Below are 27,568 nucleotides of genomic sequence, written 5' to 3' on the forward strand. Positions count from 1 at the left end.
TCACTGTGAGGAATTGACCTCCAGGCCAATTGGCTGTGAGAATCAGCTGTGTGCAGTGGGAGAACTTCTGTGCTGGAGACACCCCTCTGGGGCTAGACTTGCTTCATTGGGGCTTTGGTGCTCACTGAGTCTGCCCCCTGAGTGTGTCTTTTATGGTTCCACGGAGCTGAAAACTGGATGGCCCCACTCTGACCTCTGGGCTTCTTGGCTCCTGGATCTCTAGAGAGGTGCTAATCTAGCCTTTGCCTGAGGCTATCCAGCAAAAGTCTCCCTGCAGGGCTTGGGCAGGGCGGGTCCCAAGGGATCAACAGGGTGGGGTTAGCAATTATGGCTGCTCTCAGTCTTGCCCTCAGAGGCTCTGCTTCTCAGTGTCCCAGTAATGGCTGCAAGCCCCCACGGAGAGAAAGCTGCCCTAGGGTTCTGAGCAATGCCAGACAGTCCCGCTTCTTCCGTATGAGTCTGGGTCCCTAGAGACTCACCTGGAACTGGAGCTCAGAGCCTGAGACTCTCTCCCGATTGAAAACAACAACCACGCCCTCAGCCGCCAGCCCACTCCGCATGCACTCCGCACCTTGGTATTTTACTTCAGCACTGAACCTCCTCTGAGTCTCAGTATGGTTTTCTCTTTCCTCCTAGTTGTAGAACTTCCACTCAGCCAGCCTTCCTGTGGTTCTGGATGATGTGCGTTCCATCTTTTAGTTGTAGTTTTGAAGTGGTTGTTCGAGGCAGCAAATATTGTTATATTGCCACTTAACAATAAATTATGAACATTTTCCATGTCATTAAGAATGGTCTTGCCCTAACTGGTTTGGCTCAGTGGATAGAGCATCGGCCTGCGGACTGAAGGGTCCCAGGTTCGATTCCGGTCAAGGGCATGTACATTTGTTGCGGGCACATCCCCAGTAGGAGGTATGCAGGAGACAGCTGATCAATGTTTCTCTCTCATCGATGTTTCTAACTCTCTATCCCTCTCCCTTACTCTCTGTAAAAAATCAATAAAATATATTAAAAAAAAAAAAAAAGAATGGTCTGGGAGAGACCCCTCCCATGTGTGAAGGCCCTCATTTCATTAGCCAAGAACACATCATGTTAACAGAAACAGAGGTGGGACACCAAGCAAGAGCAAGTCTAGTGTGGTTGAGTATATTTTTATCCTGGACCCTACCTTGTAACTGGCTGTGCAGCTATTAGAGAGATGTCTACACAGAATGTGAGGATACTTATTGTGGGCTTCCTTTCACATAAAAATTGTCAGCAACCTACATGTCAATCAACTGGAGATGGAATGTTTTATAGTAGTTAAAACAAACTAGTTATACAGATCAATATGTATAAATGTGTGTACCCATTATATTACATTCAGCAGTACACACACTTGTACAATGAATGCATATGTATTCAGAATAAGGATGAAAAAGTCCAAAGCAACAATATGTACTGAAATCATGAAAGTGGTTACTATTGGGAAGAAGAGGAATAAAATACAGAAGTGATCTTAATGAGCTTCAATCTATAATATGTAAATTATACTTCCATAAAGCCATTTTAAAAGAAGACCTAAAGTAAATATGGTAAAATGTACAGACTTGATATTCCTGGGTTAGGTAAACAAATGTTTATTATATTATTCTCTTTTATACACTCTTATGTTTGAGATATTTTATAAGAAATAAACATTTTTTAATTATGTATTTTTTTGTTTTTTTATTTGAGAGAGAGAAACATTGGTTAATTATTCCAATTATTTATGCATTCATTGGTTGCTTCTTGTATATGCCCTGACCAGAGATTGAATGTGCAACCTTAGTGTACCCACAACCTTGGGGTATCTGGACAATACAATGCTCTAAACAACAGAGCTATCCTGCCAGGGCCAAGAAACTCTAAGTGATCTATTTTTTTTTAAAATCACATCTGTCTATTGAGTCTACCTCTTTATATAACAGAATGCAAATAAAAAAAAAACACAAAAATTTAAATTTAAAATTATTAAAAGTAGGAAACAAAAAGATATAATACACTGTGCTGAAACTCACTTTTTTCACATCTTCAACCAGATTTAAAATTGTGCTCTTAATTTTATGATCAATATTTTTGTGATTCATTTTATATTTAAATATATCATATCTTGCAATTTATTTCATAAAAATAACATTTGCTTATTAACTGTATGATTGTAACCTATATAACCAACATTAATCAGTCACATATTATACCTAGGTTTTAGTATTAAATTCATTTGTGGTTGAAAATTGAGTAGACTCAACATTAAGCTTGAAAATCCTTTAACTTGCTCATAAATATAGTACCTATTGAAATTTTTATTATTTGCTGTTTAACTTACTTGTATTTCACTATTAGGATACTTGGGAGAGAACAGGGAGATTTGAAATAATGATAATAACCCTGACAGTTTTTCTAAAATGAGATCTTGAGATTGCAAAGAGGATCAAGCTGATTCAAACAAATGGAAATTTAAAGTGGAATCATTACTAACAACATACTGACAGTAGTTTTATATATTTTTAAAAATGGTCTAGTAAGCATAATTTTTAAAAATGTATCTCATTTTTGACAAATTGCTTCAAATGTACTGTGAAAAATAATAAAATAAAATAGTTATTTCTAAGTTATAATTATTAATTCCATAACCAAACTTTGCATTAAGTAATTATTTGTTTCAGGAAAAGTATGCTTTAAAAAGGCATCTTAATCCATAAGACAAAATATGGTGACTTGTGGTAATTATAATTAAATAAATTAGCAATACAGTCAGTTAAAATTATTTTTTTATTAAAATTGGAAGTTAATCAGTAAAACCTATGCAAAGAAGCTTAATGTACCCACAATCACAGTGATAATATTGTGACCACGTTTTCTTTTCTAAATGTGATTGTTGTGTTACAGGTCTATTTTTAAATATAAAGGTTTAGAATATCACAATACAAAATTGAGTAAAGGAGGTCAGACAGAAACTTTATTATGATCCTATCAATATAAAGTTTAAAATTAGGCATAACTAATCAGTGGTATTAGAAATCAAGATAGTGGTTTCCCTGGAGAGTTGGGTATAACTAGAAGGTCATGAAGGGATGCTGATAACATAATATCTCATGGATGTGTATATATTGCAAAATTTTATGTAGCTGTATACTTAATATTTGTCCATTATAGCATGTCTGTTATACCTCAGTAAAGTTTGCATTAGCAGTAAAAAGTTTATTCCTCAGGAAATATTAGTGTTAATAAGTTAAAGGATATTATCCAACCAAATGCTTTATTGAGTTGGCATTAGTCTGAAATTTTCTCACAGTATGTAAAAGAAATGTCTTTGATTAGTTGATTCAAATTCTGATTTTAACTTTTGTGGGGAATGTGCTTTTTTTTTTTTTTTCTATGCTGTGCTTTGTCAAATGAATAATATCTCTGGGGTTCAAAGCTTAAGAAGAAAAACTTTGATAACTATTCTTTTCTTTGTTCTTTTTTTTTCCCTTTAAGTAATATTGTTGAAATATAATTACCATTCCTCTAATGCCAAAATTAAGCTCTACCATTATGCAATCCATACCAATCATAAAGAGATGAGCTGGTAGTTAGAGCTTATTCTATTCTAAAGTTGAGAATTTTAACTTCTTAGAAAATTAAAGAAATATCTTATCCTGAAGTGAAATATGTGGGCTAAGTTACCTTATCTACCAGCTGGGTAGAGTTATCCTGAAATATTTTAATGGTTAAGCACATATATCAATTTTGAAGACAGAGAGTCAAGTTCATGCTATACCTTAATACACATTTATATAATTTATAGTGTTGTCATTATTTATATACTAACTTTACCACTTACTATGCAGGTTTTGAAAAATTAAACCAAATAAAATGTCAGTTCTTTGGTCACAATAGCCGCACTTCAAGTGTTTAATAGTCAAATGTACCTAGTGGCTACTGTATTAGAGCATATTTAAAGAATTTCCAGAAAGTTTTACTGGACAACTAATATATATAAATGGAATAATACATTCCTCAGAGAGTTTACTAAATATTTCTGTTGAATTTTTAGCATTATGAAGGCAAATCATAAATGCTTGATCATGATATTTAATATTCATATCATTGGTTAAAATAAGAATAAGCAGATAAAATAATAATTAAAACTTACATATCTAGTATCATGACTAGCATATATGTAGGTTTTTATAAATTCACTAAGACTATGTTAATCATTCTGCTTCCAAATATTTTACTATGAAATAATTCTCAAATTGGCATTCTGAAAAATGTCCCTGAAGTAGAATCCATAGACCAGCCCAATATGTAATGCTCATACTTTATTAAAAACACACACGAATCATATTCTAAGCAACGATTTACCTTATTACAGTTCTCAATGCTAAGAAACCTTAACTTGTAGATTGTAAGTACCTACAATCCAGAAAAAAATCTGAATAATCAGGGTATGGGATAATGTAAAAACTAAGTTGGATTAGTATTCTAACCCTCTGTAATGACATTAACTAATTAGAATCTCTTTAAGCAACTCTGAGCTTACTGGTTAGCAGCTCTGAACTTTGATTTGTCTTATTGTCATTGGATGTATTTTAGTGCCTTTATTTTTCCCGCCTTTTTAAAAATATATTTTATTGATTTTTTACAGAGATGAAGGGAGAGAGATAGAGAGTTACAAACATCGATGAGAGAGAAACATCCATCAGCTGCCTCCTGCACATCTCCTACTGGGGCTGTGCCTGCAACCCAGGTACATGCCCTTGACCGGAATCGAACCTGGGACCTATCAGTCCACAGGCCAAGGCTCTATCCACTGAGCCAAACCAGTTTGGGCTATTTTTTTCCCCTTTTAAAAAATAGGTTAAATAAAAGACACAAACCCATGCTATGTCTATACGCAAGACAGTGGTTAGGTAAACAGTGAGTCCCACCCTTAAACCAATTTGGATCTCAGCCCAGAGCTGAACCCATCTGGCATTTCAATCAAAAAACCTGATTCATCAACTGGTCTCTGTTAGTGTCTATGTCCTTTTACTCACAGTTCAGTAGGTATTATTCTAATGACAATCCTTGAGCCCTGTGGACACAAAGTTTGTAAATCTATCTAATAGCATCCAAAAAAGTAGACGTTTAGGAGGGCTTTTTGCATTTTTATTACACAAGAAACATCAATCTTACAAGCAGAAATAAGCCCTTTAATAAGGGTCATTTTTTCGCCTGATTATTTATAACTTGTGTTTTTTTCCCTCCTAGGCTACTGATAAAGATACTGGCAATTACAGTGCCATAGCATACAGACTCATAATTCCACCAATCAAAGAAGGAAAAGAAGGATTCGTGGTGGAAACATATACAGGGCTTATCAAAACGGCCATGCTCTTCCATAACATGAGGAGGTCCTACTTCATGTTTCAAGTCATTGCAACTGACGACTATGGGAAGGGACTAAGTGGCAAAGCAGATGTACTTGTAAGTAGATAAATCTTCAGATGCCTTACTAGTCTGGGCTCAATGTTTTCAACTGATAGAACTTTTAAATTTATTTGAAATAGGCTTTCTAAAATAGAAATGTGATTAATTTTATCCAGGTTGTTGATAGCTACAACTTAGTATATAAAAAAATATAGCTTTAAAGTTGTTGGGTTGGGTTGTTTTTTTTTTTTACATTTGGGAAATACATCATATGTTTTTATATATGCTTTTGACAACAGTGTCATAAGCATTGGATTTCTATTTGGTCTGCAGATCTCATTTTTAATACATATTAGGTTGGAGCTACTTAAATTTTTAAAATGCTTTGCAGAGTTGTGTTGTAGAAATTAAAATAATTTGTATTATTGTTTAAATTACTTTTAGGCCTTTTGTAATTAAAAAAACAAAAGGAATGTTCATGTTTCAATGGATTTTTTTTATTGTTGTTTAAAAGTCCCATTGATGACATTGATGATCCTTGACTAAGTTACATTTGGTTTCAGTCAATAATATCACTTTATTCTGACTTTTTCTTTAGAATTTTGATGGTAGATTATTCTCAAGGGTGGTTTGCTATTAGCATTTATTCAAAATATTTAACACCAATGCATCCATTCCATGGAATCTCTATCATTATTTGGACTTTTCTCTGATAAATCTAGTATAAATTATAATTATTAGAAATGTTTGTCTCTTAAAGATAGAATCAAGTATAATTTTTTTTTTTTTTTTGCTTCTTACATCTTATTACATCTTCTTTTTTATAGCTTTCCTCATTTAATTCTCTGGACAGGTTTAACCTTCATATTATACAGACATCAGTGATCAAATATTTTTCTTTTTAGATAAAGATCAATCACCATGATTGTGGTGGGTGTGAAGGCCACAACATTCTCATTTTTAACAGTAAAGCTACATAAAAAAACAAGGGCCAATCTAAGCCAAGAAGCTTTTGACATAGAAGATATTAAGGTTGATATAGATTTTCAATCAAATTAATATCTGTAAACATTAGGTAAAATAATGCTATTTCTCTTCCTGTTAAAATATGCACACTGTGGTGCTTTAAGGTTAAGTGATAATTTAGTATATTAAACATAATTAAAATATTATAAAAATCATAAAATTGTAACTATATAGATTATATATATGATATGTACATAAGCAGAAGGAAGTTTATGGGATTTTTATTTGGATTCTATAAATTATTATGTGGAAATTATGAAGTATACCTTTAAAATTATTCAAACTATATTGAGAAAAATTAAATTAAAATAAATGATAATGTTCTATATTTATAATGTGAGATATATATATATATATACGTGTGTGTGTGTGTGTGTGTGTGTGTATATATATATATATATATATATATATATATATATGCCTTCCTAGCAAATAATATTTGTAAGATCTAAAATTCTTTATGAAAAGAAATAAATATTTTATGAAGAGAGAACAACAATGTACCAAAACCAAGAAGAGAGAGATGTGATAGTAGGTCTGAATAACTGATAGATATTCACTCAGTCTGAAGAATGAGACTTGGAAAGTGACTAAGAGAAAGGGCTGAAGGTGGAAGTAGTTGGTTCATCTAAAAGCTGAAAGCAATATTAAAATTATTGGAACTCTTTCCTAAAAGCAATAAGAAACCATTTTTTTAAAATTTAGTAAGGGTGAATGAAGATAAGATTTTAATTTAGATAAAACCTTGCTTAATGCAAATGTGGTTCTCCCCTGAGGATACTTCTGCTGCCTTCCACAATAATGGCTTTTCTATTCTGTTCTATATATGTTTGCCACAGTCTTTATACTACCTACTGGCAAAGTAGAATTCTCAGTGCACCACATGGCTGCTTCTAGATCTTTCCTTCTTCCCAAGAATCCAGCCTTGATTCTCATCATGTGTGTCTCTGTCACTTACTCACTGCCTCACATTACTGCTGTGATCACCCAAATCGTTGCTCAATCCCCAACATATTTCAATGAGTTTAGCTCTGGAGTTATCTCCAACAATTCTTCTCTCCTAATTTTTGGCAATTTTGTTATACACATAGATGAATCTTCAGTATCCTGAACTTAAAATTTCCCTGAATGGCTTTCCTCCAATGGCTTTACCATCTACCCTATTAAAATAACAACCAGAGTTATTTTAGCCATTACCAATTACTGCAACCCCTCTGTAACCTCCTCCATTTCAAACTTCCCACTCTCTGACAATAATACTGAATGTGTTCAGCTAGCCCCAGCACTCTGTGTCCTCACCAGGACCTTTAATTCATTTAGCCTGCTATATTTTTACCCTTCCTCTAATCCCCCTGTGCTCTCTTTCCTGCTTACCAGTTTTGTAGTGCATTATCAATTATTAAAAGCACTCCATCACATAAAAATTCAACTTCCTTGCCTTCTCTTCCTAAATCACATACACTTAGCAAAACCATAACTGTACTTAATTGCAACGTTCTTCTTTCTCTCATGCTGAGTATGACTGCAAAAACATGTACACTTATATAATTAGTCTTTCTTTAAATTAATGATGAAATCCCCCAAGTGAGCTCTTATTTATTCAATAACCGCACTCTATATTTCCTGGTTCATTCATACTCCTCCTCTTCTAGAAGAACTTATTTCTTACAATCCTAATTAATTGGCAACTTATTTCCCTGAAAGATAACATTAAAGCATTTAGAAAGACACTTTGACAACTCCCATCACTAAATCCTTCTACCTACCAGGATTTATACTGACATTCTTTGCATTATTGTTATTATTATTATTATTATTATTATTATTATTATATGGATTCTCTATGCATTTATCAGGAATCATTACCTTGACCTGTGCAACAGATTCAAATTCCACTCACCAACTCTAGGACATTGTTTCAACAGCTCTCTCATTTTCTATATTCATCATTAATATCAATCCCCCCTTTATTTGATTATTCCCACAACCATGCTTTTTTTCTTTTTATGTTCAACATAAAACCCTCTTACTCTACATCTCCTTCAAGCTACCACTCATTTCTATTACTCTTTCCAGAAACATTCTTTGTTAGAGTTAACTAATTTCTCACCATCTAATCTCTTTCAAACTCTCTCTAATCATAATGTCAGTGCCAGTATTCATCCAAACTCATTATGTTAACATCATCAATGGCTTCTTGCTACTAAATGGACTGGTAATTTCAGTCTTCATCTTATTTGAACCATCAGCAGCACTTGGATGATTATTACCTTTACTAGGCTTTTGGGCCACCATTCTCTCTTTTACTTCTTACCTTACTGCTTACTAATATTCCTTCTTGGTTCCTTTGCTGGTTCAATTTCTTCTCCTCACCCTTTAGTACTGAGATTTCCTAGAGCTCAGACATTAATTAATTCTCTTTTCTACTTGTACTCATGACTCAGTAAATTCATCCGGACTCATAACTTTAAAATATCATGTATATACTAAAACATATTAAAGTTATATCTTCACCCCAAAGCTCATGTCTAAAGAGTGGACTCATCTATCTATCTGTACTTGCAACAATTACACATTAATATCTAATAAAGATATCTGTGTAATGTTTCCTAAACTGAACTTCACTTCCTCATCACATTTCTTTCATTTATTGTCTTTCCAACTTCACTTGATGCCCAAATTATCTTTGAGTTCCTTTGGCTAAAATTTCTTGATTCAATCCCTTAGCAAATAATGTTATTACTATACATTATTAACTGCACATTTTTGAACATTTCTACTCTTTAAACTTGGTTGAAACCACTATCACATTTCACCTATATCATTGCACAAACTCATTACTTGCCCTCATGTTTCTATTCTTCCTACACTACAGTCCAGTTTAATTATAACAGCCAGTGATTCAAATGTAATTCAGCTCCTGTTATTTCCTAGTTCAAAATCTTTTAATATAACGCCAATTTACCCAGAGAAATATTCAAGTCATATATGAGAGCCTTGATTCTGGCCTCCAGTAATCTCATTTTCTACTCTTCTCTCTCTTACTCATTCAAACCCAATAATATTGGCCAAGTTGCTTTTATTCAAACAGTCAGACATGCTCTTACTTAGAGCTTTGGCAGTGGCTCTGCTTAGAATGCTTCTTCTCCAGATGTAGCATCATGATATAGTATCAAAGAACACACACATACCTCAAAAGGCTATTCAAACATCTCATATTTTTTCAAGAAAAGTGAGATTATACTAGAAACATGTGAGAGAGACAGTGACCACTCCAAGCAAGAAATGGTGGGTCTCTAAAGGTCCAATATGTTAGCTATTTGCCATGTGTGGCTTCTCAGCACTTGAAATGTAACTAGGTCACATTAAGATGTACTGTAAGTATGTAATACACGCTGAATTTCAAAGTCCTAGCATGAAAAAATACGAAATGTCTCCTTAGTAAGTTGTTTTATATTGACTGCATATTGGAATGATAATATATTAAATACATTGTGTTAAATGTATTATTGAATTAATTTCACTATTTTTCCTCTTTGAGTGACAGAAAATTTAAAATTACATATCTGATATGTATTTGAGACTCAGATTCTATTTCTATTGAACAGTACTGTCTAAAATAAACTATATGGGAAAAATGGGTGAGGGCAAGGGAAGATAAGAGGTTTGTGATGAAGAATTAAAAGGACTTAGGAAATAATGTAACTTGGCAATCTCTTGTTTTAGAATTCAAAGCTTCATAAATGTACTTTCTCTTTCCTTTTTTTTTTTTTACCATACCTAGCAACAAATCAATTTTCACAATAATAGGTATATTTTCTTTAAAATCTTTCATTAGTAGTCAACACACAAGTATAAAATTAAGTAATTTAATAAGCAGATTTTTTTATGGTTTTGTATAACAAACTAACATGTATTTCTGATACTATTTACATAGAAGCTATACTGTAAAAAGTAACAAATAATATCCAGTAATGGTAAAGATTCAACTATCTCTTCTATAGATGATGGAAGAAACCAAAGATTCAGGGATATAGGATTTTTTGAAAATCAGAATTTAAACTATAATAGCTTATTCTTTATTTTCATAGTCCAACATATACACATTCTATATAAATCATATATTAATACTTTTTAAATATTTAAAATTTTAAATGTAACTTTTAACAGGTAAGTCTGAAACAACTACTTTTGGAGTTAAAAACAGTAAGACATTTTATCTGAATTATAAATTTTCTGTCTTAAAAATAACAAAAGTATGTTTTCAAAGGTTATTAAGGTCAGAAAATCTTTTAGCTAAATTGTAAGCTTAATATACATATATTCCAGAGGATCTGAAATCTTAATTTATTCTGTTGATTCAGTCAGAATGTAGTCCCTAAGCTCATTAACAAATTGAAAATTCCCTTTGAGTCAGTAATTTATCTTTCTGAGAAATTACTATTTTTAAAAGGCAAATAATAGAGTTACTTATATCTGCTAGGTGAAATTTTGCTTCCAAATAGGGTCCCAGCACATGAGTTGATTGCATTTCAAAAGTTTTCTTGTAAAAAAAACTTCAAAAGCTTAGAACATATATAAGAGGAAATTCTAAAAACCTGACAGCCACATGTAATAGATGCCTATGTATTTGTCATGGTAGATTTACTGCATATTAAAAAACTCCAAAATTTCAAAAATTTAAACAAACAAATGTGATTTTTTTCTCATATGACTGCAATGAGAGTGTATGTGGTTGAGTGATGTTCTCCACAGCTTTCCTACAAATGGAAACACAGGGACTCGGTTTCCTTCAACGATTTTGCCCTTTCTACGACTTCTTTATTAGGATAGAAATTGAAAAAGAAGAAAAGGTTCACACAGAAAATACTCAAGCAATTTCTTTCTTTTCACTAACTTTATATCTGTCAGAACATCATGTGGTTCCACCAAACTACAAAGGAGGTTGAGGAATCTATTCTTGTTGAGATAACACTCCATGGCTACTATTTGTTCCAGGCTGTTTGCTTTTTGTCAGAATTTCTTTTCCCTTTTTTTGACATTGTCTGATCCAGTGTTGAAAGAAAGGGGTGGGGGAGATAAGGAAGGGAAGAAGATAAAGAAGAAAGAGAGGGAGAGGAGAATGGACAGACTAAGGAAGGGAGAAAAGAAAGGAGAAAATAATTTTACAAGTATCGTATACATTTTTTTAGAGATTTTTGCCATGTATACTACCCAAAACAAAAATAAGCAAATAAATAAACAAACAAAACTAAAATACTTCTAGATAATTTCTGTCTCTTTTTTCACTCAGGACCAATAAGAAAAGAAAAATGTTGCACAAAAACTGTGATAATCTATTTCTAATAAAATTAGATGAGTGTGTGTGTGTGTGTGTGTGTGTGTGTGTGTGTGTGTGAATTCATAAACAGGAAAATGTAAACATTTGGTCCCAGACACCTATAATGAGTTAGGGATGCAAGGTTGTAACTGCCAATGTTCACTGTTTGTTCATAGGTGCCTGGCTTAATATACACTGCAGAACCCGAATTACTGGGCTCAAACAATGGTTTGAAAGATTGCTAATTAGTTGCATTATTTCACATAGTAGTTTGGATTTTTTCTCCCAAAACACTGAATCTTCCAGCCAATCTGGACCTGTTTTCCCATATGGCCATATCATTAGAGATGAGTTAATAGTTGACCTCTTCAGATGAGTCATAGACTCTGATTTGTCACATTTCCACTTCTCCCTATTATTTCATGCTTTTGGCTACGTCACTCATTTACATTACCTGTCTGGTCTTCGAAGACAGTAATTTTGTGGCTCCTGATAGGGCATCTATACGTAGACAGCTTGGAGCATGTATTGAAAATACTTGCTGCATAAAATTATTTCCTAGTATAAATTATGATCAGATATATGATGCTAAATATGCCTAATCCAGTACATTCAGTTTATGGTCCTGGTGCATATACATACACATAATTCTAATAGTGTCTAACTTACATGCAAGACAATATGTGATTTGACTTTACGTTTTTTATATTCATATTGGGTAATAGTAAAGAGCGCATGTTCTGGAGTCAGCCTGCACTAATAGGTCCCAAGTTATTAAATGTTTCTTTGTTTATTAGTTTTCTTATTTATAACTGAATAATAGTCATAACTACCTGATCTGGTGATTGTTAGAATTAAATGAGTTAAAGCCTGTAGTGTATTGAGGAAAAAAGTAAATTGTATGTTGTAAGCAGGTAATAAATGCTTCTATTTTTATTCCATTATTCTAAATAAGAACAGGAAAAATGTTATTAATGTCAAATGAGTAGGATGAACTTATCAACAGCTGTTAAAATTAATTTTAGCCCCATATGTAAGTTAACATGTATATTCGTCTTTATCTACACATAAAGTTGGCTAAAGCAGACATGAAAACTATATATGATGCTGCCCTAGTCAGTTTGGCTCAGTGGATAGAGCATCATCCTGAGGACTGAAGGGTCCCAGGTTCAATTCCGGTCAAGGGCGCCCACCTCAGTTGCAGGCTCAATCCCTGACCCTAGTCAGGGCTGTGGGGGAGGCAACCAGTCCGTTGTCTCTCTCACATTGATGTTTCTCTATATATATCTCTCCCCCTCCTTTCCACTCTCTCTAAAAATCAATGGGAAAATATCCTTGGGTGAGGATTAACAACAACAACAGCAAGACTATATATGATGGTTTTATTAAATGAATTATTCTAACTAGTCATATCACAGATTCTTAGTCACAATGACTAAATAATCTCTTGAGATTTATAAAATAAAGGCTGTGTTTTTTTTTGTTTTCCTGCGTGTTCTTAACCTACCTAATTAAAAAACAAACGAAAACAGCTTTCATAATGAAGAAAGCAAACAAACACAAAATCAACAACGGTGGAAGTCACTTAAGTTTCTGTAACTTCTAAGTAAACAACAAATGGTCTGTCATTCTGAACATGCCCCGACATCTAATGAAAATTACATGACTAAAAATCATTTATTCCTGAATTTAAAAATGAAAACCACCGTGTGAAATGCATAGCAGAGAAGAAATAAAAAATGATCTAATTATAGAAATGTTAATAAGTAAAAGCCAAACAAATTCTGTTTTTTTCTTCTTTCAGGTCTCTGTTGTCAATCAGCTGGACATGCAAGTCATTGTTTCTAACGTGCCCCCCACTCTAGTGGAAAAAAAGATAGAAGAACTTACAGAGTAATGAATTTTTGCTTACTTATATATTTATTTTCATACAGCTATAATTTTTATTGGATTAGGTAATTTTAATCATTATAATGTTCAGTTTAAACATATATTTTAACACACTGTCTTAATAATTTAGCTTGCTGTTTTCCTGAAGTAAGTAGTTTTATTTGAAATATGTGGAGGTTCTAAGAGGACTTTCAAATAGCACTGGAAATTAGATGTGAAAATATATTAATTTGTAATGCCTTGATTGATGCATCAACATAACTTCAAATGCAGCATATAAGAAATAAATCATAACATTAATTATGTGAGCATATAGGATGTCCCAAAAAGTGTATACACGCACTTTGAATAATTATAAAGCAGTGTTTATTGAAATACACTTCATTTTCAAAATTGAGCTGTCCGCTGTTAAAGTGTATATACAATTTTTTGGTCCCAAATTACTCAAATAGCCCCATATCTAATAAGCAATCCAGCTAGTCCAGGGAATGCTATTTCTCAGAGTGATATACCTAGATGGTTAAAGCATATTTTTTTTTAAAAATAATTTTAAATGATATATACTTAATTATTCTAAAATATATGACATGCCCATCTGCCTTTGAACAGAGTACACTGAATATGTTATTGTTTACTCTAAGTTGTGATTATTTACTAAACAGCTGGCCTTTAATATTCTGAGTGCTCTCAAGGATTATTAAAATGTCTTTACTCTTTTACCCTTAACTACCCTGACCTAACCTGCCACCATTTCATAATTTGTACATTGGTATTTATTTATTATTATGTCTTCTATTGAATTTTGGTTGATGCATGCCAATTGTCACTGTTAACCTGCCTCTCTAGAAAAATATCTCCTACTTATAAATTCCCAGAAGGAGCTTCAGATAGGTAACTAAACTATTAGTAATTATGTGTCAAATAAAATACAATAGGCATTGATTAAGGCATGGGTGATCCCCTTATAATGAGGCATAGGTGTTTTGCAACAATTATTTGTTGATCTTTTATAAAACGGAACCATTGGATGTCATATAAATTTTCCTACAATGAGGTGACTATCAACATGTATGCATGGAATATTGATAATACAGTGTCTTGTTTACCTGTGAAAGTGTTATATATGCTTAACTTTTATCAAAATAATAGCTGATTACACCTGAAAATTTTAGAATTATACCTGTCTTTTCGCTGCTTTAATGTCATCTATTGGGGTAGGCTTTCCCTGATTACACTGTCCAAAAGAGATGACATTCTCTTCAACCTTTAACCCAGTAATTTTAAACTGGTGTGCCACAAAAATTTTAAAAACATGCAGTACCTGACTATATAGTCAGGGCATTGACCTCTTTTCCCAGATAAAAAAATGACAACAGCCAATGCAACAGTAGCCATCTGATGTGAATGAATCAAAATTATACCTATTATTTTTGATCAGATAGGCAAAAAATATAACATATTTTTTGGAGTGTCACAGAATTTTAATAATTAGTTTATGTGTGCCATGAGATGAATAAGGTTCAAAATTGCTTCTCTAACCCTTTTTTCTTTCTTTTTCTTCAGAGTATTATCTAATATTTTTATTATATGTCAATTTCCCACTGGGATATAAGTTCCATGAGAATAGAAAAATCTGTTTTCACTGCTATAATTTCAGTTATATAACAAGTACTCAATGCATTTTGCAGTTATAAATTTTGTAAAACCAAAATCATAATGCCCCTTTTGTCATATTGAGACAATTTATGAAAATTGAAGAAAATGGCAGATAAAAGTATAATTTCCTAGTGATTTATATGATTTATTCCTTTTAAGTGGATATGAAGATATGAATGAGAAAAATCAGGCAACTTTCAAGTCTTGAGAGAACTGTATCACTATGAAAGGAGCTGGAACTTTGTATAACATAGGTTCTGAAATTCAAGATTGGGCATATAATTTAATCTTTCCCAGACTCAGTTTCACCAGTCCATATTATAAAGAGCTAATATGCTAATTAGACCGAATAGCAGAACAACCGTCCAGACGACCTTCTGGATGAAGCCGGGGCTGCGAGGGCCCGCTGAGGCAGCCGGGGCTGCAAAGCCCAGCTGCGGCTGCAAGGAGCTGAGAGGGGCGAGTCCTTTGCACGATTTTTGTGCATTGGACCTCTAGTTGGTTGGAAAGAGCTAATAAAACTTATATCTAAAAACTAAATGATATAAGCCATCTCAGACAATGGAAATCATGAACATTTAATGAATAATAGATATACAGAAATGAAGTTAGTAGCCCAAAGGCTGTAGGTTAAGACAGAGGCCACAGTTTTGTACTTTCTATTCAAAGGGCAGATAGTGTAGTAATGGAGCTCAGGTTACAGACTCAGACAAGTTTGAATCCTCCTATCATTGTGTAATTTCTGAGCAAGATATTTAACACATAAGACCACGCTTCCTCATCTTGAATATTGAAATAAGGATGTCAATTTTGTGTTACATTTGATAAAATTTAATGTTAATTTTCTGGTGCAGTAAGTTATAGCAGGCACATGACTGATTTCTTGTGATACATTTTTCAAAGCCTGTATTACATTAGAGATTCTTAAGCTCAAAAATTTCTCATCTCTTTAAAAAAAATGTACTTTTTAAAAATATATATATTTTATTGATTTTTTTTTTTTTTTTACAGAGAGGAAGGGAGAGGGATAGAGTGTCAGAAACATCGATGAGAGAGAAACATCGATCAGCTGCCTCCTGCACACCCCCTACTGGGGATTGTGCCCTCAACCAAGGTAAATGCCCTTGACCAGAATCAAACCTGGGACCATTCAGTCCGCAGGCCAACGCTCTATCTACTGAACCAAACCGGTTAGGGCAAAATGTACTTTTTTTTAAGAGCAGTTTTACATTGGCAATAAAATTGAGCAAAGGATTCAAAGAATTCCTATATGCTCTCTTTCCTCATGGATTCCTATAGATTCCCTCACTATCTACATCAGCGGTTCTCAACCTGTGGGTTGCGACCCCTTTGGCAGTTGAATGACCCTTTCACAGGGGTCGCCTAAGACGATCCTGCATATCAGATATTTACATTATGATTCATAACAGTAGCAACATTACAGTTATGAAGTAGCAACGAAAATAATATTATGGTTGGGTCACAACATGAGGAACTGTATTTAAAGGGCCAGAAGGGGTCTCCATGTACCCATAATCTATAATAATAAAAGCATAATATGCTAATTAGACCAGACAGCTGAACAACCTTCCAGACATCACTCCGGACGAAGCCACTATGGAGGGGGCTGAGGCAGAGGTGGTTAGGGGTGATCAGGCAGGCAGGCAAGCATTTAGGGGCATCAGGCAGGCAGGCAGGCAAGTGAGAGGTTAGGAGCCAGTGTTTCACTGCCGTAAAAATCCTCTTTGCTCCACCTGGTCACCTCTCTCCTCCCCACTAACCTCTGGTCTTTTTACTATCTTCACAATGTTACCTTTTTCAGACTGTTATATATTTGGAATCATGAATTGTGTGTAGCCTTTCTGGTCTCATTTTGTGAGCTACTTTAGTGAGTGAAAGTGATAGTGACAGGGACTGTTAGACCTGATTCACCACCAGGAAGCCCCAAACACTCACTCTTAATGTCCAGGGGTGAATAATGAAAATGCACACATATCCGAGATAGACAGCAGAGTGCCAATTTGTTCATTAAAAATAAGAATTTACTGTTCTAGTGATAGGACTAACCACATTCATTTCCTGTAGACATTCTTATATGACAAGTCACAACATCATCAAAGCCATTTTCTATATTTCCCATGAGATATCCCTATCTTAGGAAGTGGAAAACTAGAACTCCATTTGGTCATCACTTGTATATTTTTTTCTTAGAAAGACCCTTATTTGAGGCCAGATCATAAGCCAAAATTTCCTTGATAAGCATGAAGCCAGTACAAACTGAGAGAGTTGATGAAAGGAACACATAATAACCTAATATATCCATTTGATGGTGGAAAATTATTTGCAAAGGGAGTCAATATCCTTTGATGGCTAAGAGCTCAATGCCTGGAAAGTAGGATGCGCACAGTAAATGTTAGCTGCTAAGTGATGCTAATGATTACTCTCCACTCCCCTAGAATTGGGTTAAAGGGCTCTACTGAATTTTTTTTATTGCTTTTGTTATTTTATGCTTATAGAGGTAACCAACACCCCTTCGTAATGAAACTCACCCCTTTTTAATCATATTAACATATTCCAGCTAATCCAATGCCCCCTACAGGTGGCCTATGTTCTGAAGTATTTTAGTTTTACTTTAGGATTTATCTCTTTGTGAGTCTTTTGTCTCTTGTACAAAGTCTTGAGATTAAGGATGAGGAGAAATAGTTGTAAGGACAAGATCAGTGACACCTTGTAAACAACAAATGATTGGCAATAGTGTCTAAAGAAGAAACTAAGAAATATTTGCCTTTTGTCTTCTTCCTTTCTCCTTCCACTTCACCATGAAGTCCCGATGAGTAAAAGAAGTTTGGGATGCTAAAATTTAAATTCTTAAAAAAATTCAGAAATGGCATTTTCAAAATGTATAAATTAAAGATTTTAGGAATATTGTGTTACTATATGAATTGAAATTGACAATTTAGGTCTCAGAGTTGCTCACTTCTTTTACTTTCTAAATACAATATGAAAAATCGATGATAGAGAACTTTATTGCAGTAGTTAATGCTTTGATGTGGATGAATCAATCTTAATGAAATATTTATATTACATCTGAAATGTGTCTGTAAATTATAGCTCCTTGTATATCAAATCATACTTTAGAAATCTCATTGAAATATGTATTTCTAGGATGAGAATTAGAAAGTCTCTTAGAAAAGGAACCAATGAAATAATAAACAATAGATGCTAGCACTTATATTCTTTATTAACAATGTTGTCTTAGACATTTTGCACATAGAGATAATGTTCTGGCTTACATTTTAAAAGGTTGTTGAGTTGGAGATTAGGTGACTGCTTATAAGTATATAGCAATAGTCCAGGAGAGGGATCACTGTGGCTTGGACTGGTGGTAGGGATGGATATAAGGAAAAGTGATTACACTCCTATATAATAAAACCCTAATATGCAAATAGACCAAATGGTGGAACGACCAGTACTAAGATGTGCACTGACCAATAGGGGGGAGACACTCAATGCAGGAGCTGCCCCCTGGTGGTCAGTGCACTCCCACAGGGGGAGCGCCACTCAGCCAGAAGCTGGGCTCATGGCTGGTGAGTGCAGCAGCGGTGGTGGGAGCCTCTCCTGCCTCCACTGTAGGCAGGCGATAAGGAGCAAGGGATCCCAGACTGTGAGAGCCCTGGACTTCGAGAGGAATGTCTGACTGCCAGCTTAGGCCTGATCCCCCCTGGGGGAAACCCTCGAGGGGTCCCAGACTGCAAGAGGGCACAGGCCAGGCTGAGGGACCCCCCCCCCCACACACACACACACAAATGCACAAATTTTGTGCACCGGGCCTCTAGTATGGGTATATTTTTGAGGCTACAATCCTACAAAATTTATTATGGATTGGATGTATGAGAAAAGGCATGAAACATGATGATTCCTAGGTTTGGGTCTGAGCAAAGGACAAAGTAAAAGTTGTTTCGTTAACCACTGAAGAATTTGATAAAATTATACATGTGATAGTAATAGTATTCTGTAATCAATTTTGGTGGAAAGAAAGAACTAATTCTCAGTTAAATGCCAGACTGTAGGAAAGTGCTTTTATCCTGTGGAACATCATAGAGAGGGCATCTCCTAAGGCCATGAAAAGAAAGTTTCATCGTACCGAGAGCATTACTTAGCATATGTTCTGTGTCGAGTCTCTCCGGGTCTATACTAACAGAGGAAATAAGTTCAGAATATCTGGAGAGCATGTATTATATATCCCTCTGGCCATTTGCAAAGCTTATTGATTTGTTTAGCCAGGCTTTTGAAGAAATATTGACAAGTACCTAAGATGGAGCTCCCTATGTTACTAGCTAACTATAAACCAATTTCCTGAACAAAAGGCTAAGTAGAGTTTGTAATCATGAAATCTGAGGAGTTTCTTTAACTGTAGCAACAAATATCTAACATCTATGGCACCTTTTTTACTTGCTGGGTTTTGTGCAATTAACTAGTGTTATTCAATTAACTTCTCACAGGGACCCTTGGAAGAGGTTTGAGTACTTTCTTCTTTGTACAGATGAGTTCTCTGAAACTCTGAGAAGTTGAGTGTTTTCCATAAAGACAGAGTAGCGGTGTAGGTTTAATTTGGACTTACATCTGTGGGCCAACAGCAGGCTGGGTTCCTAAATATTCCCTCTGTTAATGTTTTAGGAGGCAAACTTAATTAAAAATCCAACATCTTTTCTTGGGAGTGAGCTGAGCACACAGTGCCAGAAACTCTTATATGGTAATTTTAGTTTGGCTCATTCACACAGTTATGTAATTGAGAAGATGGCTGCTGTAATATTTTAGTGTGAAAAATAGCTATGCGACTATTTCAGTTAAGACTACATTTAATTTTTTATAAGGCAATTCCTGATTGCAAGTAATTGAAGATACATGTATGGGTAACTAGATAAAGTGATGTTGTAAATTAAAATTTAGGGTCATCTTCTAAAAATAACTTGGTTTGAGAATAAATCAATTAATTGAGCCAGTTATATATTAGTATTCTTAGTTTAGATTTTAAAAAAAAAGGTTTTGCATAGAAAAAAATGTTTCAGTTAAATTTTCCCTTCAATATTTAAGAAAATTGTTTAAATAAATAATTTTTATATTGGACATTAATTATGTGGTAGCACAGTAAAACATGTTATATATATTTAAATATAAACATATATAACAAACATATGTAACACATAAACATTAATATATTTAGATAAAATGTATACATGTATTTATATTTATATGCATATAAAATATACACTATGTTAATTATATTAACATATTTTCTTGGAAGTTTAGTTATTAAAACTTTGTTTAAAGATAATGTAGTAACATACTACTACTAAGCATTGTAAGTTTCAGATCTTATAAAATAGAACAATAACCCCTAAGTGAAAATTTAATTTTCTTTTTTTATATATTTTATTGATTTTTACAGAGAGGAAGGGAAAGGAATAGAGAGTTAGAAACATTGATGAGAGAGAAACATCGATCAGCTGCCTTCTGCACACCTGCTACTGGGGATGTGCCCGCAACCAAGGTACATGCCCGTGACCGGAATCGAACCTGGGACCCTTGAGTCCGCAGGCCGACGCTCTATCCACTGAGCCAAACCGGTTAGGGCTAATTTTCATTTTCTATAATCATTATACTAATTCATTTGCACTGCATTTGCTTCTCAATCAATCAAATGCAGTTATTTGTTTTGAAACAGTTTAGCATAATCAAATATTAATCTGCTATGCATTTGATTGAAGTGCTTGTATTTTATATTGATATATTGCTTCCAAGAATTTAGGTTCAAGGCAAATTTAAATGACTGGATTTTTCTATAATACAAAGTTTTATCAAACTCTATCATGAGCAACCCTGCAACTTCAAACAGAATACAAAATTCATGATCAACACAATTTCAGAGTCTAGTAGGACCAATTAGAGTAGGACTAGCAGTGATGGAGAACCTTTTGAGCTCGGCGTGTCAGCATTTTGAAAAACCTTAACTTAACTCTAGTGCCGTGTCACATATAGAAATTTTTTGATCTTTGCAACCATAGTAAAACAAAGATTTATATTTTTGATATTTATTTTATATATTTAAATGCCATTTAACAAAGAAAAATCAACCAAAAAAATGAGTTCGCATGTCACCTCTGACACGCGTGTCATAGGTTCGCCATCACTGGTAGGGAAATTGGGCAAATGTTGCTACCATGAGAAATATAGAAACATGACCCAGGCTTTGGTACACCTGGACCTTAAAATGAAATATGCATACTAGTTCTAATGCGATGGAAATAGACGCAGGCAAACTTCAGCAAGTGGAACTTTATTGGAAGGCTGTTGAGAGCAGACAATATCAATAAAGGGATGGAAAACAGGCTGGGAGATAGTCAAGAACAAGGGCAGCTGCAGAGGCCTGTGAAGCAGCAGCAGGTATAGGTGGGTATGCAGTTTCTGTCTGATGCACCTCCAGTGCATGACTTCCAACCCTTTAAAAATTGCGAGTCTTTGCCCTGGCTGAGGTGGCTCCGGTGGTTGGTCCACTACACCAAAATGTGGCGGATTCAGTTCCTGATCAGGGCACATACCCAGGTTGCGGGTTCAATCCCTGGGAAGCAACTGATCAATGTTTCTCTCTCACATGAATGTTTCTCTCTTTCTTCTCTGTAAATCAAAAACCAATAAAAAAAATTTTAAAAGAAAAATATTCTTTGACTCGAGAACCAAATTTCAGAGAAAATGAAATGGCCTGCTCTGAATCACATGCAGCCTTTGATGGCATAGGATGATGGCAGGAGGGGACCACTGATTAAAATCCTACTAGATGTGACTGTTGGAGACAAAGCTAATGTTTCAAATTAGGGAAAGAGTATAAATGCTTTGCAGCTAAAAAGCTACAAAGTCCACTTCCACTTGGGAAATGGAGGCATTAGTGCCTTTATTATCGATGCCTTCTTTTCGTGGATCTTATAAGAATTAAGTACAATTTTGTGGTATAGAGAGCACGGTCCCAACCAGGTAACTATCCATGAAGGAAACAGCACCATGCTTCCCATTTGCTAACCAGTAGTTCACAGGATGACATTTTGTTACCAGAACGGATGGTGAGGAATTGATGATGATTTCCTTGTTATTATTGTCTCCATTGGGGAAAAAAATAGAACTTATTTTATAGCGTGTTTGAACAATTTTGAATTAAGCAGTTCTGACCAGAATTCACACAGATTGACGAAGAGAAAAGCAGCTTATGCAATCGGAAACTCTGCAACTTCACGGTTGTTTCACTGTGGGAATAGGAAATCAAGGAAAGGGAATAGTGAATAATCTTTTGTTTTATATGTACAGTTTGCTCAAAATCTTTGTATATTACCTGCTGTGACTGGTAATATGCAGACTCATTTAATACGACTAAGTAGTGTTTCTGAAGCCCAATTATTAAGTTCATCTGCGTGTGCACTCTGGCCAAAAATTGCACAAGCAGGGGTTTGCGGTAAAGAAAGGAGTTAGTTTATTAGAATTGGCCAAACTGGATCTGGGCTAGCTCATGCATTGAAAGACACAACTTCCCAATGACACAGAGGTTATAGGTAATGTAGGGAAAAATCAGGAGATGTCGTGGATTAGGGGTTCAGGGTACTGTTAGGAGCTGATTGGTCAGAGGTCAGATAAGGGTAATACATAATTTATTCAGATGTTAAGAGCAACTCCAAGATCAGCTTCTGTGTCCAAAACCAATTTCAAGGAGAGCTTGCTAAAGGGGCCATTCCACGTTAGTGCTAGGGAGCTGAAACATAACTTAGATCAAGCTGTTATCTTTAGCACCGCAGATGGGATTCAGTGGTTGAGGGTCAGCAGATGAACCAGGAGGTCACAGTTCTATTCCCAGTCAAGGCATACTGGTATGTCCAGGTTGTGGGCTTGGTTCCCAGTAGAGGGCATGTAGGAGGCAGCCGATCACTGATTCATTGATGTTTCTATCTCTCTCTCCCTCCCTCTGTCATAAATCAATAAAAAACATTTTTAAAAAGATGTCATCTTTAGCCTGCCAAAGGCTAATACCTGTGACCATTAGTCAGAATGGGGCTATCTGCTGCCACAGGGGCCAGAAAGGGTGACTAAGGTCAGATCAGTGAAGTGTGCTGAGAGAGAAAGAAAAAAAGTTATAGTTTCAAAACTACAGTTTAAATAAACTCAGAATTATGAGGACCCTCGGGTTCCCTGGGAGCATGAGAAACAATTTCCTTTAGCTATCTGCTTGTACCATGGGTCAAATAAAAACAAATCTGGATTTTTTAGAAGAAAAGCAGCTTTATTTAAAAGATTAATCGGGGAGCCTGGGGGAGGGAGACTATTGTCATAGGGAGAGCTCCTGCCAGCACTTAAAGGTTAGGCAGAAAAGGGCTTTTCTTTTATAGGGAGGAGTAAACAAGGCTAGAGAAAACCTGTGTGGGCAAGCAGGAGGATCACGCAGATCAGAGAATGTTTTACCTTGACCTCACTGCTATGGGAGGGGCTTTTGAGGGGGGTGGGGGGGGCGTGGAATGCTACCTCAGGCTAAGGGTGGGTCATAGTTTAGTCAGGAAGCAGAGAGACTTAACCAGGCTTAGGTTAACAAGAATTTGTTCTGATTGATCTGTGAGGACAAAAAATTCAACTAATCACTTCTGAAGTAAAGAATGGGTTTTGCAGGATCTGTGCCTGGCTTTGTCCTGGGTAAACAAAGGGGCCTCCAGGAGTCTTTATGAGCCTTATATAAGCCAGGGAGGGAAAGGCTCTTCTTCACAGTAACCCTTTCCTGGAACATAAGGCGGGTAGGGGGAGATACTTCTTAACCCTTGCTATTTTTTGAGGAGTGCAGGAATTAGTAAAATTCAATATTGTTGAGTATAAAAGGGAGTATTGTGTGAACATGTATTTCATATTTCCAGGAAGGTAATTAGAATATTACTCTATTAGAGGTCTTCAAATATTATGCTTTTTATGGCAGGTATTAAACTAGCGGTTCTCAACCTGTGGGTCGTAACCCCTTTGGGAGTCCAATGACCCTTTCACAGGGGTCGCCTAAGACCATCGGAAAACATATATAATTACATATTGTTTTTGTGATTAATCACGATGCTTTAATTATGTTCAATTTGTAACAATGAAAATACATCCTGCATATCAGATATTTACATTATGATTCATAACAGTAGCAAAATTACAGTTAGGAAGTAGCAACGAAAATATTTTTATGGTTGGGGGTCACCACAGCATGAGGAACTGTATTAAAGGGTCGCGGCATTAGGAAGATTGAGAACCACTGTATTAAACCATAGAGCAATAATGATAGTATAAAATATAGACCCCCGTACCCATCCTTATTTAAAACAGAGCCCTACATTATTATTATTATTTTTTTAATTATGTTAGGGCCCTAGCCAGTTTTGCTTAGTGAACAGAGCATCAGCCTGCTGACTGAGGGTTCCAGGTTCAATTCCGGTCAAGGGCACATGCCTGGGTTGTGGGCTGGATCCCCAGTTGGGGGCGTGCAGGAGGCAGCCAATCAATGATTCTCTCTCATCATTGATGTTTTTATTTCTCTCTCTCTCCTTCTCCTTTCCTCCCTGAAATCAATAAAAATATATTTTAAAAAAATTATGTTAGGTTCATCTCCAAAAACAGTTATTCTATAAATACAATGTGGGGGGGGGGGGAGAAGGTGACTTAAATATTGCAGAAGAGAATCACTCAGAGCACTATCAGCACAAGTTTGTATCTGAAAATGCCAGGCTTGGGGAGTTTCCCAAGGCCCTTGGGAAAAGAGGGCAGAACGTTTTATGGGACTTCAGCAGAAGATTGGCTGAAGTTGAACTAGTTTTGAGAATTTATGGATTAGCAGCCACTGGGTAGTCTGAGAAATCAGTGTGGTGCAGGGGAGCAGGTAGAGGTCAAGGCCATGTGCAAGTAGGGTCTAGTAGAATATGTGTGGGCCACAGCGGAAAAGTTTTGATTATTTAGGAACTTTGGCAGAATATTGTATTTAATAAACATGTCTCTGTTGTTACTATTGCTACTTTTGCATTGGAATGGAATGCATTTTTCTCCACATTAAAGACCTAAAATTTTATCCGTGTTTACGGAAGCCAGTGGTGATGCATAACCGCTACTCTTTTGAGATGTTAGCCAGCTGTAACACCATATTATCTAAAACTTGATACCACTGCCACCATAAAAACTTCCCCTCAAGTGCAAAGCACTGGGCTTCACAAAGAAACAATTCAGGTAGTTCAAGGTAACTGAGATGAAGCAGAGAGGGAATTTGTCCTCCATATTCAATACAACAGCTGATAGGAAGAAGCAGCCTGAATTCTGTAAAGACCTTACCCTCTTTTAAGAACATCTATGCTCAGATACACATTTCAAGAAAGATAATAAACATCATATATTAATCTCTATGCTTTCGTTTCTCCTTTATACAAAGAATGATCTTTAAAAGTTGAATGAATTAGAAATGGGAGAAACATATAAATGCAAAAATTAGGCTAAATTAATAATTATTATTATATTGTATGGAACAATTACTGTGTGCTAGAAACTCTGCATAGATTTCAGAGTAAAAGGTTTCACTTATTTAATGCACACAATGATGCCATGCAGTTGATGATTTCTTCATTTTTTACTTAAGGAAACAGAGTTTAAGAACTGAAAATTACTTGCCTAAGGTTATGCTGTTGATAAGTAAAGGAGCTGAAAATTTAAGCCAGACCTCTGCACTCTTTATCACTATGTTATTACTATCTGTGCCTCCTACAAAATGTCAGGAGTATAGTGTGGTTTGACTTCAAGCCCTCTCTTATTTTTAAGTGAGCATAATAAGTCTTCAAGAAAAGAACCCTGAAGCCCTAGCCGGTTTGGCTTAGTGGATAGAGCATCGGCCTGTGGACCAAGGGGTCCCAGGTTCGATTCCAATCAAGGGCATGTACCTTGGTTGCGGGCACATCCCCAGTGGGAGGTGTGCAGGAGGCAGCTGATCGATGTTTCTAACTCTATCCCTCTCACTTCCTCTCTGTAAAAAAACAAAACAAACAAACAAAAAAGAACCCTGAAACAGGCCGGATGATGTTAGACTAGTCCAGGTCTTGCAGTCATTTCTTTCTGGTTCAACTCCTAAGTAGTATTTGATGAATGGATTTACTCCTCCTACTTATTCCCACGTATTCTTTTGCTTATTCTTCAGTAAGAGTCTCATCACAAAGATACCGTGAGGCAGAGACCCCAGGTATGAGGTGGTGAGACAAAAGGAAAAGAATGATTGGTACTTCACCAAGACAGACTTCAACCATGCTGTTTTATACAATTTTAAGACCAACAAGCAAAGCATTTTGCTATTATTGGCAATAACCCACAATGTGCACATCATAGGCTTGTGTACAATGGTGCAGCCATTTCTTCCGAAGTTTAATATCTTGTTGTTCTTTTAATAGGGCAAATCAAGCACACACCAGATTCTAGGCAACATTATTATTTTTTTTTGTAATGGAGCAGAAAGCAGGTCAATTTTGGCATCTGAAATAAAGGTTATTTTTTGATATGTCAGAGGAATTCAAAATTTTCCCCTCCCTACCCCAAAATGCCTTAGACTAGAGCATGAACTCCAAAAGGAGTGTTTGAATCTATAGATAGTGTTTAAAAATATTTGTCATGTATGGTTGTTAAATTAATTCACATTTATGTGTATTAATATTTAAAATATGCATGCTAGTATTAACCTATAAGGATTAGTAATATAAAGTTTTTAATAAGGGAAAGATCATTAAGGAAATTGCCACTTGTGGTAACATAAAAACAAATGCTTATATGGCAATAATTTTTACTTTCAATTAACATCAACTTATGTAATTTTAAAATGTATTTTCTAAAAAAATTGCCTATAGGTTAACATTTTTTGTCATTTCTGTTGAATAGTACTGATTTCATACCCAATGATATATCTTTTAGTTGTTTATATTCACCTAAACAGCTTCTGATATTGCCATGCAATATTTTTATCTTAACCTGGTGAACTTGCCTTAGCAACATAACTCTACATTCTCCCATTCCTATAATCCCCTAAGTATCTTCATACCCTTAGGGAAAAAAGGTATCCTAGTCCTGCACCTTAGCATATAGCTATGTGCTGTACATCACAAAACCTTATGGGAAGTGTAGTTTAGCACATTAGCCATATGACCTCGGGAGTTCTAAGACCCCATGGCTCTTATAAAGCAC

General features: G+C 35.1%; 1 protein-coding gene across 1 annotated transcript in view; it reads left to right on the top strand.

Moving 5' to 3' along the window:
- The window catches only part of PCDH15 (protocadherin related 15), a 1,196,276-nt gene that overhangs the window by 1,136,752 nt on the left and 31,956 nt on the right, over window positions 1-27,568 (top strand). Inside the window, exons 31-32 of the mRNA XM_081104785.1 lie at window positions 5,257-5,472; window positions 13,566-13,654. Coding sequence (XP_080960911.1) covers window positions 5,257-5,472; window positions 13,566-13,654 — 305 coding nt within the window. The remainder of the gene's footprint in view (window positions 1-5,256; window positions 5,473-13,565; window positions 13,655-27,568) is intronic.

Source organism: Myotis nattereri (genome assembly GCF_964212035.1).
Source record: "Myotis nattereri genome assembly, chromosome: 13".
Lineage (NCBI taxonomy): Eukaryota > Metazoa > Chordata > Mammalia > Chiroptera > Vespertilionidae > Myotis > Myotis nattereri.